The 16214-nt window shown below is 35.2% G+C and overlaps 2 protein-coding genes across 2 annotated transcripts; both read left to right on the top strand.

The window, feature by feature from the left end:
- Nucleotides 1–4041: 4041 nt before the first annotated feature.
- Nucleotides 4042–10751, top strand: HAG1 (histone acetyltransferase of the GNAT family 1). Its single transcript, XM_048107715.2, has 13 exons — nucleotides 4042–4724; nucleotides 5452–5516; nucleotides 5680–5760; nucleotides 5940–6011; nucleotides 6339–6507; nucleotides 7296–7339; nucleotides 7618–7717; nucleotides 7882–7950; nucleotides 8146–8197; nucleotides 9239–9357; nucleotides 9728–9821; nucleotides 10324–10465; nucleotides 10543–10751. Exons 1-13 carry the CDS (start codon nucleotides 4158–4160, stop codon nucleotides 10607–10609), a joined length of 1641 nt encoding a protein of 546 aa, XP_047963672.1. The 5' UTR covers nucleotides 4042–4157; the 3' UTR covers nucleotides 10610–10751.
- A 1131-nt stretch (nucleotides 10752–11882) lies between these two features.
- Nucleotides 11883–14482, top strand: LOC125207076 (transcription factor UNE12-like). The gene is made up of 6 exons (XM_048106280.2): nucleotides 11883–12346; nucleotides 12668–12787; nucleotides 12885–12950; nucleotides 13101–13166; nucleotides 13614–13691; nucleotides 13779–14482. Exons 1-6 carry the CDS (start codon nucleotides 12005–12007, stop codon nucleotides 14007–14009), a joined length of 903 nt encoding a protein of 300 aa, XP_047962237.1. The 5' UTR covers nucleotides 11883–12004; the 3' UTR covers nucleotides 14010–14482.
- Nucleotides 14483–16214: the final 1732 nt, after the last annotated feature.

Here is a 16214-nt window from a genome sequence, read left to right as displayed (position 1 = left end):
CTTATATGCAAAAGTCAAAATTAATACCAGATAAGCTAGAAATTTTAAATATGAATTATTGTGAAATTATATTTTTATTTTATTATAAAAAATCAATTTGTATCGTTAAAAATCTATACATACTAACACTGTTAGGGTTGGTATACTGAAAAGCATGTTTCGAGCAAGTTTCGCGCGAATAGAATCTTGCTTGTATACTTAAAACTCTACATCCACTTTTAACCCAATTCAGTATTATTCGAGCAGTCTCGCACGAATAGAATCACTATTATTATTAATTGTGTTTGCTTGTGCATTTATAAGATGTTTTACAAACATTTAAATGTATAAGAAGTAAACAAAGCCAAGTCTTTTGCTTAGTAGACCAGTTGTGGACGACGTCCACTTTAAGGTAACACAGTCAGTTCTATGCAATGCTTTGCAAAAGAGAAAGAAGAATTTCACAACCTAGATAGCCTTTGGCTACCTATCGTAAAAGGTTGCAATGGTGCGGGTTTTTCGCAAATGGTGCGGGATTTTCGCAACCCAATAATCCTGATATATTGGGTAGTGGTGATTAATATCTAGCGGTGCTAGGATTACTATTATGTTGAATCGCGCGCGAGGTGAGTCTCGTTTGATAATGTCCTCAAGAGGAGCTCGAACAAGGTTTTATTATTCGAAAAACTGGCCAGTTGGAGTTTTATTACTCTATGAATAATAAATAAGTGTTTCTTGCTGAGTCCACTCTTGGAATTAATAAGATGTTAATTAATTAAGTCCATAGCAGACATTAATTAATTAATGGACATTTATATCTTAAGCATGAGAAATAAATAATAAACAAAGTGAAAACCCGGATTACTTGTAATTTCGGATTTGGATGGGGAGAGTTCAATATTACTTCTGTAGTGGCTGCTCGTAATATTCCAATATAAGCTTGTATTAAATTGTGGGTTCAATTTAATTAGTAAAAAGCTAATTGGAGGAGCCCATATCCAAAACCTTCCATGGATCTCTGTCTGGGCCCAAAAGGAACTTAATATAAATAGAAGAATAAAAGAGACAGAATATTCATTAGTTCATTATTGAAAATTACGCCAACTCTCTTTTTGAGTGGGACGAATTTTTCTTTAATTTTCTCCTCTGTGAAAATTTCAGCTCCTCCTCCGTGAGGAATTTTCTGTCTTCTTTATTTTAGTCCTAGTATTTTGATAAGATCAGCCCACCCTGATATCGAGATACAGTTCGATAACGAAGATCCGTGGTCTAGTATTGAAGATCATCACGTGGAGAAGAGTAATCGACGATTCTCTGGAGAATCAAATCGGTAACTCTAAACCGTAGAATTCATGTTTAGGATTTACTTTCTTTGAGTATGAATTATTTGCGTTCTAGCATGCAATTATCTGTTTAACATGTGAATTGATTAATCGCATAATCGGTCAAATAGATCCGTATCTGATTTATTTGTTTTGTCTAAGTCTTCCGCTGTGCAATTGTCTAAGTCTTCCGCTATGCAAGGGGCACCAAATCCCAGGAATTGGTATTAAAGCTAATTTTTGGCTCTGATTATGTGGATTAATTTTATGTTATTTGAATTGCTTGAATGCTTGATTTTATTCGGTGCGTGGTCGTTATTTTTAGTATATATTAACATGACGTTGCACGAAGAACATGCATGCTGCGTGAATTTGACTTCTGCCTAATTTCAACGTATTTGGAGAATTAATTCTCTTCTTCCAAATTAGTGATCATTACGTATTGAGTAACCTTTGTTCTCATTAGTTGCAATATATATACCTGTTTGTGGCGTTTTGTTCCAATTCTTGTTTTGCTACCCCTTTTTGATCATAAGGTAATTAATTGGCTAAGTAATTGCAACGTAATTTGATCGCTACAACGTCGTCGGAGTTTTGGAAACAACGCAGCGGCAGCTCCATCATGCGGTGGTGGAAGCAGCAAGGCGGCGGTGAAGTCGACGTCGCTGCTGACGACGACTCAGATGCAGCAGCGAAGGTCTGCACGAGACAGCAGGTTTCCGGCGGCGACAACTTTTCGAGTGGGAGCCCTTCTTGGGCAGTTTCCGGGCTCGGAGGAAGCTGTTGTCACAGCCGCTGCGAAGGCGACGTCGCAGCAGCGACGATGCAGCAACAGCAGCAGCGCCGGAGATGATGCAGCGGCAACGGCCGCGGTTCAGTGGGAGTACGACGACGCAAGATTAGGGTTTCCTTATGCGTGACGTCGCTTTGTCTCGCCCCGTGACTTCGCTTTCCAAATTTAAATTAGGGTTTCCTTGGAATTAATTTTGGAAATAATTCAAGATTAATTTAGAATTAAGATTTGGATATATCTTCTGGATTTTATATATTATATAAGATTTGATTTTGTATTAAATCATGGATTAATTATAGATTTTATCCTTATTTTATTTTATGGATTTGTAAGGATTTAATTCTTAGATGAATCCTAGTTAAATTTAGATAATGACAATCTAATTTTTATCTATATCCTATGGATTAATGTGGATTTATCCCTAGACAAATCCTATATGGATTTAGATAATAATCCTAGATAAATTCTAGATAGATTTGGATAGTGATAATATAATATTTTATTCTTATCTTATAGATTTATATGGATTTGTTCCTAGATAAATATCGGATAGATTTGAATAATAATAATATAATATTATCTTATTCTATGGATTTATATGGATTTATTCCAAGATAAATCCTAGTTGAATTAGGATAAATATTTATATTAATTTATTTTATCCTATGGATTTGAATAGATTTAATTCTATTAAGACAAATCTTAGATGGATTAAAATAAGTATTAATCCAAGTTATCATTATCTTTTGGATTTATTTCCTAGATAGATTAACTTAATGATATATAAGAAAATCCTTATTTAAAATGGATTTAGATAAATTTATTCATCTCAGAAATCTTGAGTAATGTTTGATATATTCTGGATGTCTATTCTAAATAGAATTAAGATTTGTATAAATCTTCATTGATTGGATTTTTATGTTATGGATTATGATGGAAGTATTTCTATCTAGTAATATCCTAGTACGATATTAATAATGATAATCCTAGATCAACGTTATGTAAACACAAATATAGAACGTTTTACAAGTCTACATACAATATGAACACATGATCCTAACAATTAAATTTGATTTAAAAAGAACTGATGATTCTTAAATAACAAAACATATCCTTATATTTAATACACTTCATTATAATATTTACTCTTCTTCAAATAACAAAACATATCCTTATATTTAACACACTTCATTATAATATTTACTCTTCTTCAAACTTTATCTTATATGCAAAAGTCAAAATTAATACCAGATAAGCTAGAAATTTTAAATATGAATTATTGTGAAATTATATTTTATTTTATTATAAAAAATCAATTTGTATCGTTAAAAATCTATACATACTAACACTTGATAAAACTAAGTCTATTTGTAGACCAGCAAGTGAGCTTCATGGCCACTCAATGACTCAACATCGTCGGCCAAGAAGGGCCGCATGGAGGGATAATCCTCTATCACTCGTTTGAGGAACGGATGAGGGACCGGACGCTTGCACGCGTCCTGCATCCTCCAAATGTGATGACAGAGCATCCGCATTATGGATATTGTAACGGATGCTCTCGGTATCCCAAAGATATTGGCAATGGACATACATATGTAATTATCAAGAATATGATATTTGTACCAAACATATAGCTCAATTTATTTTAATTTTCAATAATCTGCCTTACAGAATCAATCTCAGTAGCAAATTAAAGAGAAGACAAATTAAGTTTACAAGTGTAAGTATAAAATAATTTTGATCCCTATCTACTAGTAGAAACAAAGGGTATGGACAAATGTTCTACTTTACAATTACATGAAGTTTTTAAACGAAAAAAAATGAATGACACAAAGGTAAATTTAATGAAATTTATTTAATAAAATAATTAAATTATGTTAAAAGTAAATTGTAGACTGTAGTAGTAGTAAAAAGAGAAGTGTATTATATTCAAAATGTAGTGATAAACTAGTTAGGGCACACAATCCAATTGTGATCTTCATCTCCCCCAATTTCCCCTCCTTTTTCTCTTCAAATTTTCAATTGGAAAGTGAACTGTGGTTGGATTTCGCCGAGATATAGCAATGGACGGACATTCGTCGCATTTAACGGCGCCGGTCCGTTCTCGGAGCTCTCAGTCTCCGTCGCCCTCCCACTCCGCCTCGGCCTCTGCCACCTCATCCATCCACAAGCGCAAACTGCAGCCCGATGATCACGCGCCACCGTTTCCTCCCTCCTTCTCCGACACGCGCGACGGCCCTCTCACCTCCAACGACGACCTCGAGAGCAACAGCGTCCGCGGCGCCGACTCCGACTCCGATGAAGAGTCGGAGGAGGTCGTCGACGACGAGGAGGAGGAGTACGACAATTCCATGCGCAATTTCACCGCTTCTCGGCTGGAGAGCAGCAATAACGCCGCCGCCGCGAGGAACACGAAGATCAAGGTTGAGCCTTCGGTCAAGGTTGAGCCTTCCGACACAGTGAAAGAGGGAAATATTAATAGCAGTAGCTCAGGCGCTGCTGCGGCGACAGGGGCAAACGGATCGGTTCCTGGCATTGTTGTGAAGGAGGATACTGTGAAGAGCATTTTTACAGATAATATACAGACCAGCGGTGCTTATAGTGCAAGAGAAGAGAGTTTGAAGAGAGAAGTAAGCATAATCAATCTCTCAAATTTCATATATCAGTAGTATTTTTAATCTATTTCTGATACTTAGAAAGTTCTACATATTGGATCAGATTGATTGTGGATGCTTCCACTCTTAGTTTTGGAATGAAAATGGTTTGGAAGTGAATGAATAAGTACTCAATTGTTGTCGGTTATTGAATTGCTGAGAAATGAATAAGCATGATTCATCATTTACAATAGTTTGAACTCTTATCTTGTCCCCCATCACTGAGAACAATGGTTATTTAGGTGACACTTGCAATCTATGTCAAATTAAGAAGAAAAAGTTAGAAATTAACATAATTGTACGGTGCTGTTGATATGTCTGAGCTACTGTAGTAATCTTTCTTATATTAGATCCTACTCCCATGTCTCCATATCACATTTGCCTTAGTGGATGCCCATCTATCTGCACTTGCACGAGATCTGCGTAAGCTACTCATACCTCTGAGTAAGTTCAGTATAAAGTGATGAATTAATGCAGTCTTTAGATGGTTGTGGATATGGATTCTTTCAACAGATTGAGTTAGCATAACTATGCTCTACTCACTACTGATTTTCTTGAAAGGTTGGAACCGTGTCTAAACTTTAAACTTATGTTTTTCTCATTTATAGATTGTTTGTCTTCTTTCGTTTTTTCATGCTTCCCCTGCCCCATCCAAACTGTGCAAGGGTAATTTATGTGGGTGTTATTTTCCCAAAATTCGTAGGAAGAAGCAGGAAACCTCAAATTTGTATGCGCGTCCAATGATGGTGTTGATAAACACATGATTTGGTAATTACTTCTGCTATCTCTCTGAAACCGTTTACGTTTCATGGAATTGAAATATTAGTTTATGCTCCTTTTGGTTGTGGTATCTGCTAAACTCAAGTTGTTGTATATTTTCTCATAAGGAAATTAGAGCTTGATTCAATAACCTTGGTCTGTACTTTTACAGGCTGATAGGATTGAAGAACATCTTTGCCAGGCAACTTCCTAATATGCCAAGAGAGTACATTGTACGTCTCCTAATGGATAGGCATGCCCCTGGTTCTGAACCTTCTCTGTGAAGCTTATATGCAATTATTCAATTAGGTTTTTTCATGTATCTGAAGGACCAGCTAGTTCAGTTGTTGATCATTTTTAATGGATTATCTATTAAGTTTGCTTGTTATTTTAGTAATTCATATCTCATTTTCTCTTGTGGTTTTATCGCAGAAACCACAAGTCTGTGATGGTTATTAGACGGAATACGGTGGTTGGTGGTATTACATATCGCCCTTACATCAGGTACAATTTGTCACGTGTCTTGTTATACTAGTCCTTTATAAAGGTGACGGAAGAGATTTTTGTTGCATTTACTTTCCATGACAATACTGGCATCAGCCGCATTGCTACTCAGCAGTGTTGGATTTCCATATTCTCTTACATTTGTTTTCACCTATTTATATGTCTTGTGAACCTGGCAAATTTCTCTATCAATGTTATCTAATTCTAATATCAATATAGACCAAATGGAACTAAGAAGTGTTAATATAGTTTCCCCTAAAGGATATGTGGTAGTACTTCTTGCTGATTTAAGTATTTGACGTGTTGTTAAACTCAACTCATATATAGCCAAAATTTTGGGGAGATAGCTTTTTGTGCTATTGCGGCTGATGAACAAGTTAAAGGCTATGGCACACGACTTATGAATCACTTAAAGCAGCACGCACGTGATGTGGATGGCCTAACACATTTCCTCACATATGCTGATAACAATGCTGTCGGTTACTTTGTCAAGCAGGTGGGTTTACAACATGCATGTTTAGCATACTGCTCCATGTGTAATTTGACTTAGTGCAGTATTTTTGTTGACCATTCAAGGCTTAAAGATCTACTATATGTTGATAGCTTAATGGATCTGGGAAAGTACAGGTTTTGCATTTAGATGGATCAAAGATATGGTTGAATTTTTTGTCTCTCCCACTCTTCCACAAGGGGATGATATTATGGTCTTTAGAATTCAACAAACCTTAATCAACTTGGCCTTCTTTTAAGTCTTCTGCTGAATTTTGTGCTGGTTCTCTTCTGAGGGCTGTTATCTTTAAACTACAGTAAGAACTAAGACTAAATTACGTGGATGGAACCTCCGTCTCGGGTTGATGGTTGGTGAATACCAAGTCTGCACTAGGCGAGAGCTAGTCTGTGGATTTCTGTCTCCCAAATTTCTAATGCAATGCAGGTTGGCTAGGTTGATTTAGCATACATATTCTCAGAGGGTCAAGGAAATATGAAGGACCTTAGTTAGTTAGTCCTTAGTTCATGTTAAGTCCTTTTTTAGGTATGCGTTGATCTAGTACAGAACTGTATACGTATTAGAACGTAGAGTCAATAAGAGGGGGCCAAGATGGTGGGGCTGGGGGGCTAGCAGATTACATTTCTGGACCTAATTTGCAGCAATCCTAGTGGAGTTGCTTCTGCTTAGTGCAGTCGTTATCTCTAAGATACTGAAATTAGACATCTCTTACTTTTCTTCTGATATATAGAAATGCTTTCATTAATGAGATTCCTGACTTGTATATTATTTTTTAGGGCTTCACTAAAGAAATATACTTGGACAAAGAACGATGGCAAGGGTACGTTTCAATCAACTTCTCTATATAACATTGAAACTGATTTTATTCTGTTGGGCATAATTTATTAGAGAATTTTTTATTTCATGTATCAGAAGATGAAATGGATAGTTTCATTTACTTTTGCATCTAATTCCAAATGTGTCAGACATCTTGTTTCCATAATCATTATAGATATGATCTAAAGTGAGGCAGCAGATTCCAAATTGTGACAGAACTTCAATTTTTCATCTCAGTAGTGGATATGAGTTTTTTATTCATTTTTTCTTTTTATCCTTTAGCTATATTAAGGATTATGACGGAGGAATCCTTATGGAGTGCCACATTGATCCAAAGCTTCCGTACACTGATTTATCAACAATGATACGCCGTCAGAGACAGGTAAGATGATTTAGTGCTCTGCCATTTGATATTCTTAGATTGTTAGATTAGGACTTTAGGTGTGACTAAATCATTTAACATGGCAGGATCTATTGAAAAGCAATAATGTTTCATATATAATGATGATTTTCAATTTATCTAACTTTTAATCTTTTTATTGCCAGGCAATTGATGAAAAGATTAGGGAGCTCTCGAATTGTCACATTGTCTACCCCGGCATTGATTTTCAGAAGGTAAATGCAGTACATTGGAGTTATTTGCTCTTTGCTTTGTTCTTTACTACAAGCCCAGGGTGATGGAACATATGATGTCCTCTTTCGTCTTATCTATCAAAATGTAGTTGGTGGTTCCTTTGTATGTTTCTATTTTCAGACAATTTGTTTTCATGATTAAGCATTTTCACATTTTATGTAAAATGTTCTTTTCAGAAAGAGGCTGGGATTCCCAAAAGGCCAAACAACATTGACATACCTGGCTTGAGTTAGTCTCCCTATACCCTCTCATAAACTATTATTACTGTTGAATGTTTATCTTAGTTTTTCTGCAGTCATTTCGTCAGTTATCTTTACTTTGGTTGGAATCTGTGTCTTACTATTTGATAATAATATGTGGTTCTGCGGGGCTTAGAATGCTGAGTTCATATATTTTCTTATATAATACCGCCACAATAAAGGTGTTACTTTCTCCTGTTATGATATACTGATCTCGATTAGGAACAATAGCCACTCACTCCAAGATGAAAGCTTGGGATGGGGTCTCGAAGATGCAAGTTTAGGATATGAGTCTTTTGCTGTATCTATTATTATCTTTTAGATTTCATTTATTAGTAGATTTATTTCAAAGTCCTTGTTAGTTAGGAGTCCTTTGCAATTTAGTTTCAGTAGTAGTTGTTATCTAATCTTTTTGATTTCTTTCGTTACTCTTTCTAGAGTAGGTTTAAGTTTATCTTTCAGTTGTTGTTACTTATGTCATGTAAATTCTTTACCTTCTTATGGATGCATGGGAGAGGTGTGAAATGAATTAGTTCTGGATGGAAGTCTCTCCAAGGCCTTGCAAGAGGAACGTTTTTGCCTGTTTTCTTCCATTGTTCCTTAGGTTATTTTATCAAGTAGTTTCCATCATTCAGAGTCTCTTTGCTATTTCATCAAGTGTGTCGCGTGTATGAGTCGACGCTTTTCACTCCTTACCATATGCCTCTTGAAGGCATCAGATATTTTTAATATTTTCCTCATAAAATGGCATGGTGCTACTAGAAAATCCTGCTGCCAATTGTGTTGACATAGCTGGCTGTAAGCACTGTATTTCATTTGAGTATCTGAAGCTGATAAGTAAAGTTTGTGAACATTATTTAAGGAGATCTTTATGATATTTCTTTTTACAAAAGTATCACATATTGGTAGGCTGGTAGCTCATATGATACTTTGTCCTCTATATTGATTATTCAGTATTGGTGTTTGCTTCCTCTGATTGTTTTCTTTATTTATGACCTAATTGGACTTGCCGGCAACTTAATATGAACAGGAGAGGCAGGCTGGACCCCTGACCAGTATGGCCATTCTCAATTTAAACCAATAAACTTGTCAACAGATGTTACCTCTCATCAGAAACAATTGACTGCATTCATGCGCTCACTTATTAAGGTAAGCCACTTCAATCATCTTTAACTTGCTAAATTTCCATACTGACATACTGGGCTTTAGTATTTTCAAGTAAAAAAGATTTAGCATCTATGAGTCTACCACTATATATAAGATTAAACAAGTTGCTACCTGTGTATTGATTCACAATCATGACTGTACAAAATGTGATTTAATGCATACACATAGATATCTTATCTCTATTTACTTTTCGTTTTAAATACTTGGCATTGGGTTCATTCAGTAACATGTTATGCCATCAACTGGATTTTGCTTATTCTGGCTGATGGTAGTCATAAATAGTTTTCTACTGCCTGCTTATATTTTACAATTTTATGGCATGCTGCTGATGATGGTCATATTATTTGAGCAGGCGATGCATGATCATCCTGATGCTTGGCCATTTAAAGAACCTGTAGATGCACGAGATGTCCCTGATTACTATAACATCATTAAGGATCCAATGGGTATGACACTATGACTCGTATAATATAAAACCTCTATACATGAATATTCTATCTAGGAATAAACTACAAAATTGTTAATTCATACTTTTCATGTCCCTTCTTAAAGATATACACTTCATTTAGGAATAAATAAGCAGTAGTAGTATATAAGTTGATTTAAAATACTCGTCTAAGATTGCATGTGATAATAACTTTATCTATTACCTTGTACCTACATCCTTTAAATTGTGTGCGCTCAATCTTTTTTGTTGAATCCATCCAAAATATCCAAACACTACTTTAAGTAGTTGGATTAATTGTGTGTGTGTGTTTGGTAATTATAGCCTTTATGTTAAATAAAAACCCTCTTAGAGCTCTGATTAAGAAAATAACCTTCATTAGGAATATTTTTTTTGAAAGTCCTAAGGATATTCCTTTATAGAGGTTTTATTGTATATGTTGGAGCAGGAGCTTGCATCTTGAGTTCCGTAATATACTGACCTGGTTGTGATGTCAAATGCAGATTTAAAAACAATGTCAAAGCGGGTAGAATCCGAGCAGTATTATGTAACTTTGGAGATGTTTGTGGCAGATGTTCGGAGAATGTTCTCGAATGCACGCACGTATAACTCCCCAGAGACGATCTATTACAAATGTTCCACCAGGTATGATGAGAGCTGTATAGGGTACATAGATATTCGTATTCTTTTCATGAACCTAACTTCAGATTGTTGGGTTGCAGATTGGAAGCACATTTTACAAACAAAGTTCAAACTGGTTTGCAAGCTAGTACCAAGATTCAGCCATAATTTCAGTTACTTGTATCACCATCACTCTTGTTCAAGCTCTGTAACTTATTGTCCTAGATTGGATAGTAACAATGTACCATTATCGAACTCTTTAAATTAGTTCTACTTGGTCTACTGGCCAAGCTAGTAGATTACTTCCCTAGTACTATCTTCTTTATTACCCAAAAGAAAAAAAGAAGCAAATACTGAATCGATAGTCATTCCATTATTGACAAATTTTAAATTTAAAATTACAATAACAGAATAAATTACAATAACAGAATAATAATAATAATAATAATAATAATAATAATAATAATAATAATAATAATAATAATAATAATTTAAAGAATGGTATTTCTCTACTGCACGTGATGGAAAAACTTGAGAATGTGTAATCACCAACCACTCTCAACGCGAAGTCAAAAAGGCACTATATTTCTTCTTTCAAATTAGTGTTGAAATGGTGTTGAGTTTGACCTTGTATAGTAGTCTACCACTTCATTTTTTTAAATACGTCTACCACATCTTGTTATACTACTCTCTCTGTTTTTAGAGGTCGGTTGATATCAGATTTTCTACCCACCTCAAGCAAAAAATCCACATTTCTTGGCTATTGAACTACTTTGATCAATATTATCGAACATTTTGTTTTTATTGCATTGCAATGGATCATACTTTTCTTCGACAAAATTACAAGTCCAGTTCATTTTTAATGGAGTCATGCTATTTGTTGACTTGCTATGGACTATGTCTAAAATATTGAGTATACAAATATTGGATATATTGAAGTCACAACCACTTCATATATTTTGGTTTTAGCTTATAGTTTTACAAAATTCAAGCGTTTATTATTAATTGATCAAGAAGCAAGGCCAGTAACTATACATATTAGTTGATGGACTCTTGCTCGAAATTCTAGTGACTCAACCTCCTAAAAGTTACTACTACTCCCCTTGTCTCAAATTATTTAGTTGTGTTTCATTTTGAGTTGCTTAAATCATTTTAAAAACAAAAAACACTATAGTATTTCTTACTTATGTTATCCATTCTTCTATTTTATGTTATCATTTTTTTCTTATTTTATTCTATCTTTAATTTTTTTTTGTCATGTATATTTAAATATTGAACATCACTTTCTCAAATCAAATGTAGGAAAAGAAAAGAGAAAGTAGTAGTAGGAGTAATATTTTTGGGTAAAGTGTGGAAAATGGTAAATATGTAAATTGTGGAAAAAGCAGAACTGGTTTGAGAAGTGGAATCCTTTATAAGACGAACAAAGAAGCCCCGCTTTATCATCTCTTTACAGAGGAAAGAAGGAAGCAATCAAACAACATCAACATTGCTCTCTCTCTCTTTCACTCATACATTCAATTCTCGCATGTGAATTGTGAATTTCAGTTGAATACTTGAATCATGTCCAACAATCCAGGCGAAACCCCCTCCGACGATTTCCTCGAGCAGATTTTAGGCTATCAGAACTACGCCGCTGGAGCCGACGCTACTTTGGTCGGAAACGAAGCTCCTTCTCCCGCCATGATGCTGCAGCTCGGCTCGGGCGACGCCTCCTCTCATCTCGTTGGAGTCGGCCTCGGGGTTGGAATCGGCAGCGGTTACACCGTTGGAGGCGGCGGCGCCGGGTTTCCGTTGGGGCTGAGCTTGGAGCAGGGGAAGGGAGGCTACAACGACGCCTCGGGTAGCGGGAAGAGGTTCCACCTTGATGATTTTGTTGATTCCCGCGCAGCTGCCATCAAAGGGGTAAATTCCTTCACAACTTCTTGTTGTTGCTTCTGATGCGTACCTTATTAAAGCTTATCGTTAATTTAATTATGATGTTCGTGATTAGCTATTTGTTGCTGCAAATGCACTAGTTTTACTCTACTATTGTATAGTCAATTTGTTAAGTATGGAAATATGTTTGCTTTGAAGTGTGTGGAATGCAGGTTATTGATGTTTGTTTCCTGATGATCGGTTTGAAATTGTGATGCCATTTCCATATTAATGTATAGCATTAATGTGATGATCGGTTTGAAATTGCAAGCCGGATATAAAGAAATTACTCTTTTTTCTGTTACTTAGGGTTTTCATGGACAGCCGATGATGAACACTGTACAGGCGCCGCCCCATCCACCTGGAATTCGTCCGAGGGTACGTGCTAGACGAGGCCAAGCGACTGATCCACACAGTATTGCTGAAAGGGTATGCCTAGTAATTTCAGGAGATCAGCTTTCAGGATGCAAGTGCATATTTTGAAATGTGATCATAATTCATTTAATGGTGTTTTCTCTTGTTGTAGTTGCGGAGAGAAAGAATAGCGGAAAGAATAAGAGCATTGCAAGATTTAGTTCCTAGTGTTAACAAGGTGTGCTTTTTTATCTCTACTATCTAGTTCAGCATCATAGTACTCAAACCTTAACTAATTATTATACCCCCAAAAGTGTTATGAATTTCTATTATTTATAAATGGAGCTTCTTTATGCTTATGCATACTCCACCTGAATTTTTTATGCAGACTGACAGGGCAGCTATGCTTGATGAAATTGTTGATTATGTCAAGTTCTTAAGGCTCCAAGTCAAGGTACACTGATCAAACCCCTTTTGGTATTAGTAAGTTAAGATGAAATTACAGAAAAAAAAAACTGTCAGTTTTATAGAGATCACCTTTTGCATTAACAACACTGAATTAAAAACAGGGTTTGCAAGATTTTAAGCATGCAAGAAAAACTTTAAATGCAATTTACCTGGAATTGTATGTAATGGCCAAGATAATTACAGAATTGGCACCTGGCTCCATTGATGTTATGAAAGTAGCAAATGTAGAAATTGTTGTCATAATAGCTGCTTAAAAAAATTTCATGTATTGATGCAATCAAGATTAAAGCATTTGTGTCTAAAAAATTACTCATCTCGTGATAAAAATGGAAAGGGTCAATGGTCACCGCCTGACTACTTTTTTCATGTAACTTCAAGTGTAAGCTCGAGTTTTTCATAACTTATATCCTTATCAGCAACATTGTTCCTACAGGTATTGAGCATGAGTAGATTGGGAGGGGCCGGTGCTGTGGCACCGCTTGTGACAGACATCCCAATATCATCAGTAGAGGTAACATCAGTATTTGGTTGTAAAAGCTAGATTTATTAAGGACCTAGCCTTTTCATATCTTACATTTGATTTATGTGACTTTTGAAGGAAGAATGCAGTGACGGTGGAAGAGCTCAGCCGGCTTGGGATAAATGGTCAAATGATGGCACTGAGAGGCAGGTAGCAAAGCTTATGGAAGAAAATGTTGGGGCTGCAATGCAGTTTCTTCAATCCAAGGCGCTCTGTATCATGCCAATATCTCTTGCTTCGGCTATCTACAACACGCAACCTCCAGACACTACCTTCCTAGTGAAACCAGAATCCGACCCCCAATCCTAATCCCTCAATACCACGAACCCAATCCGAACTTGCTAATTTTACACTCCTCTTTAGTTGAAATCCTAGTCATATCCCACAGACCATCCTTTCCCCACCTTCTTTCCGCCTCAACGAAAGGCGCTGACATGTCATACCGCGCAGTGGAGACACACGCCTCATGTCCTCGGAATATTCAAGTAAAGAAGGGAAAGCAAAGTCAAACCTCTCTTGATGTTCATCTTTTGCTATCAATGGTGGAATGACCAAAGCACCTTTTCGTAGTGGGGTTGGTGGTGCATTCACGGGCCCCCTTCAAAGGTATGAATGTGTAAATTGTTTTAGAGTGGTGTCGTTTTCATTGTCTGGTGGAAATGGATACTTGCACTAGATAATGGTTTACTTGAGTTATGAATTCAACACAAATCAATTGTAGCATTTGAATTTTTCTGGTTTGTTTCTAAAAGCAGTCTGACTTTACTTGTTCTACTGTATCATCATTGTGTTGCCTACTTGTGCAAAATAATTTTGAAGAATTGCAGCAACAAGAAATGTGATATGTTCAACTATCGTTTGATGCATAAATAGGTTCTTGGTTTTTTACATTTTTAATAATTTAGTCATTTAGTATTCATCAAGGATGGCTGTTTGAATATTTTACAGAACTTAAAAAATAGAGTACATAGTTTACTTTTGTTATAGAATCTATGGAATCAAATGAAAATCTGAGAACCTAACCACAATTTATAGTAACATAGAGCGGAGTTCAAAATTTTAATCAAACTGATGAACTTAAACTTCTATTATTTTTTTTACTTTATTTTATACTAATATATTGCTATGATGCTTCACATTTAATATGATAAGCTTGTTGATGTTTCTTTCTTTTTATTGCAAAGGTGCTTTCCATGTAAGACTAAACGGTAGTTATACATTCGAATATGTATGTTTATAAATAGTACTACTAGTACTACTATCTTATGGATCATAAAGATAGATGCCAGGTCTCCTTTTTTCCAATCAAGTTGTGCTTTATCAAATTTTAAATTTCACTATAGTATTTAGAAATGTGCTGAGCATATATGATGATGAGCTCTGTTCTAATCTAAAAAAGAAAAAAAGAAAAAAAAAAGCTACATCCAGCCTTCGAATTATTTCGTGGGGTCAATAGCATTTTTGAATAGCTACTTCAGTTAGTATACGTGTGATTGATTTTTAAAATAATTGCACCTAACTCTTGTTTGGGTGATTCGGCTAGTATGATATTATGCCTATAATATGAATACCAAAGAAAAATGTGAATATAGACCCGGATCAGGACTTATCTTATGGTAAGTGTTTCACATAATTTTTGCTATATGATTAGGGATTTTTGTTTCAAGAATGATTACAAATATATCACCAAAATAATAGTATTAACTACGCACTGACTATGAATTTAATCTGGATTTTTATACAAATTTTAATGAGCCCATTATCTTTTTTTTTCCTTGTTTTTAGTGTGTAGGAGTTTTTGAAAATAGAATAGATAAACATAAGGAGCAATAAACCCTTTACTTGTTTACTTATTCTTTCTGAATTTCTTCTAAATATTTCAAATATTCAAATCAAGAAGTTCCGATTGGTCAAATGATCTGAAATATTATTTTAGATCTAAACAAATTTGATGAATTACCCCTAAAAGTTCCCATTAAACTAGTGCTAGTTCTTTCTTTCTCTTGTTTGAGACAAGTTATTAAGAATAGAATATTCTATTCCTTTACAGATAAACGCTTAAGTTTCTATATATCAATCTGCAATATTCTCTTCCTATATGTGTATATTAATTCCATTTCCATATCAATATATTCTATGGAATTGACATAAGACCAAATTTGCTACATCTATTTGTTCCGCTCAATACTTATTAATCTGGATAATGAGTCATGTCTATGGAAATTATATTATTTTCTATATTTAATCTCCATATGAAAATTTCCAAAATTTTGCTGGCAAACAGGCATACGAATGACACACACATCCATTAAATCCATCAATTTAAGAAAGCAATCGAAAGAATTCCACACGGCTCAACTTCTGACGTTGAAGAATTTACGCAAGCATGGTAAACAACAAATTCTTAATACAAGTGAAATTAATTCTGTTTCAAATTTGGTCTTGCAAAATTTTGAATCGAGTTTATAACATGTGTGTGGATGATTGTTTTCGTTAGAGAAAAAGAAAAAAACA

This window comes from Salvia hispanica, chromosome 6, assembly GCF_029641045.1.
Source record: "Salvia hispanica isolate PSC_SH4W2 chromosome 6, Shi_PSC_v1, whole genome shotgun sequence".
Taxonomy (NCBI): domain Eukaryota; kingdom Viridiplantae; phylum Streptophyta; class Magnoliopsida; order Lamiales; family Lamiaceae; genus Salvia; species Salvia hispanica.
Note: the sequence above shows the minus strand (reverse complement) of the source record. Positions and strands in the feature narration are given on the sequence as shown.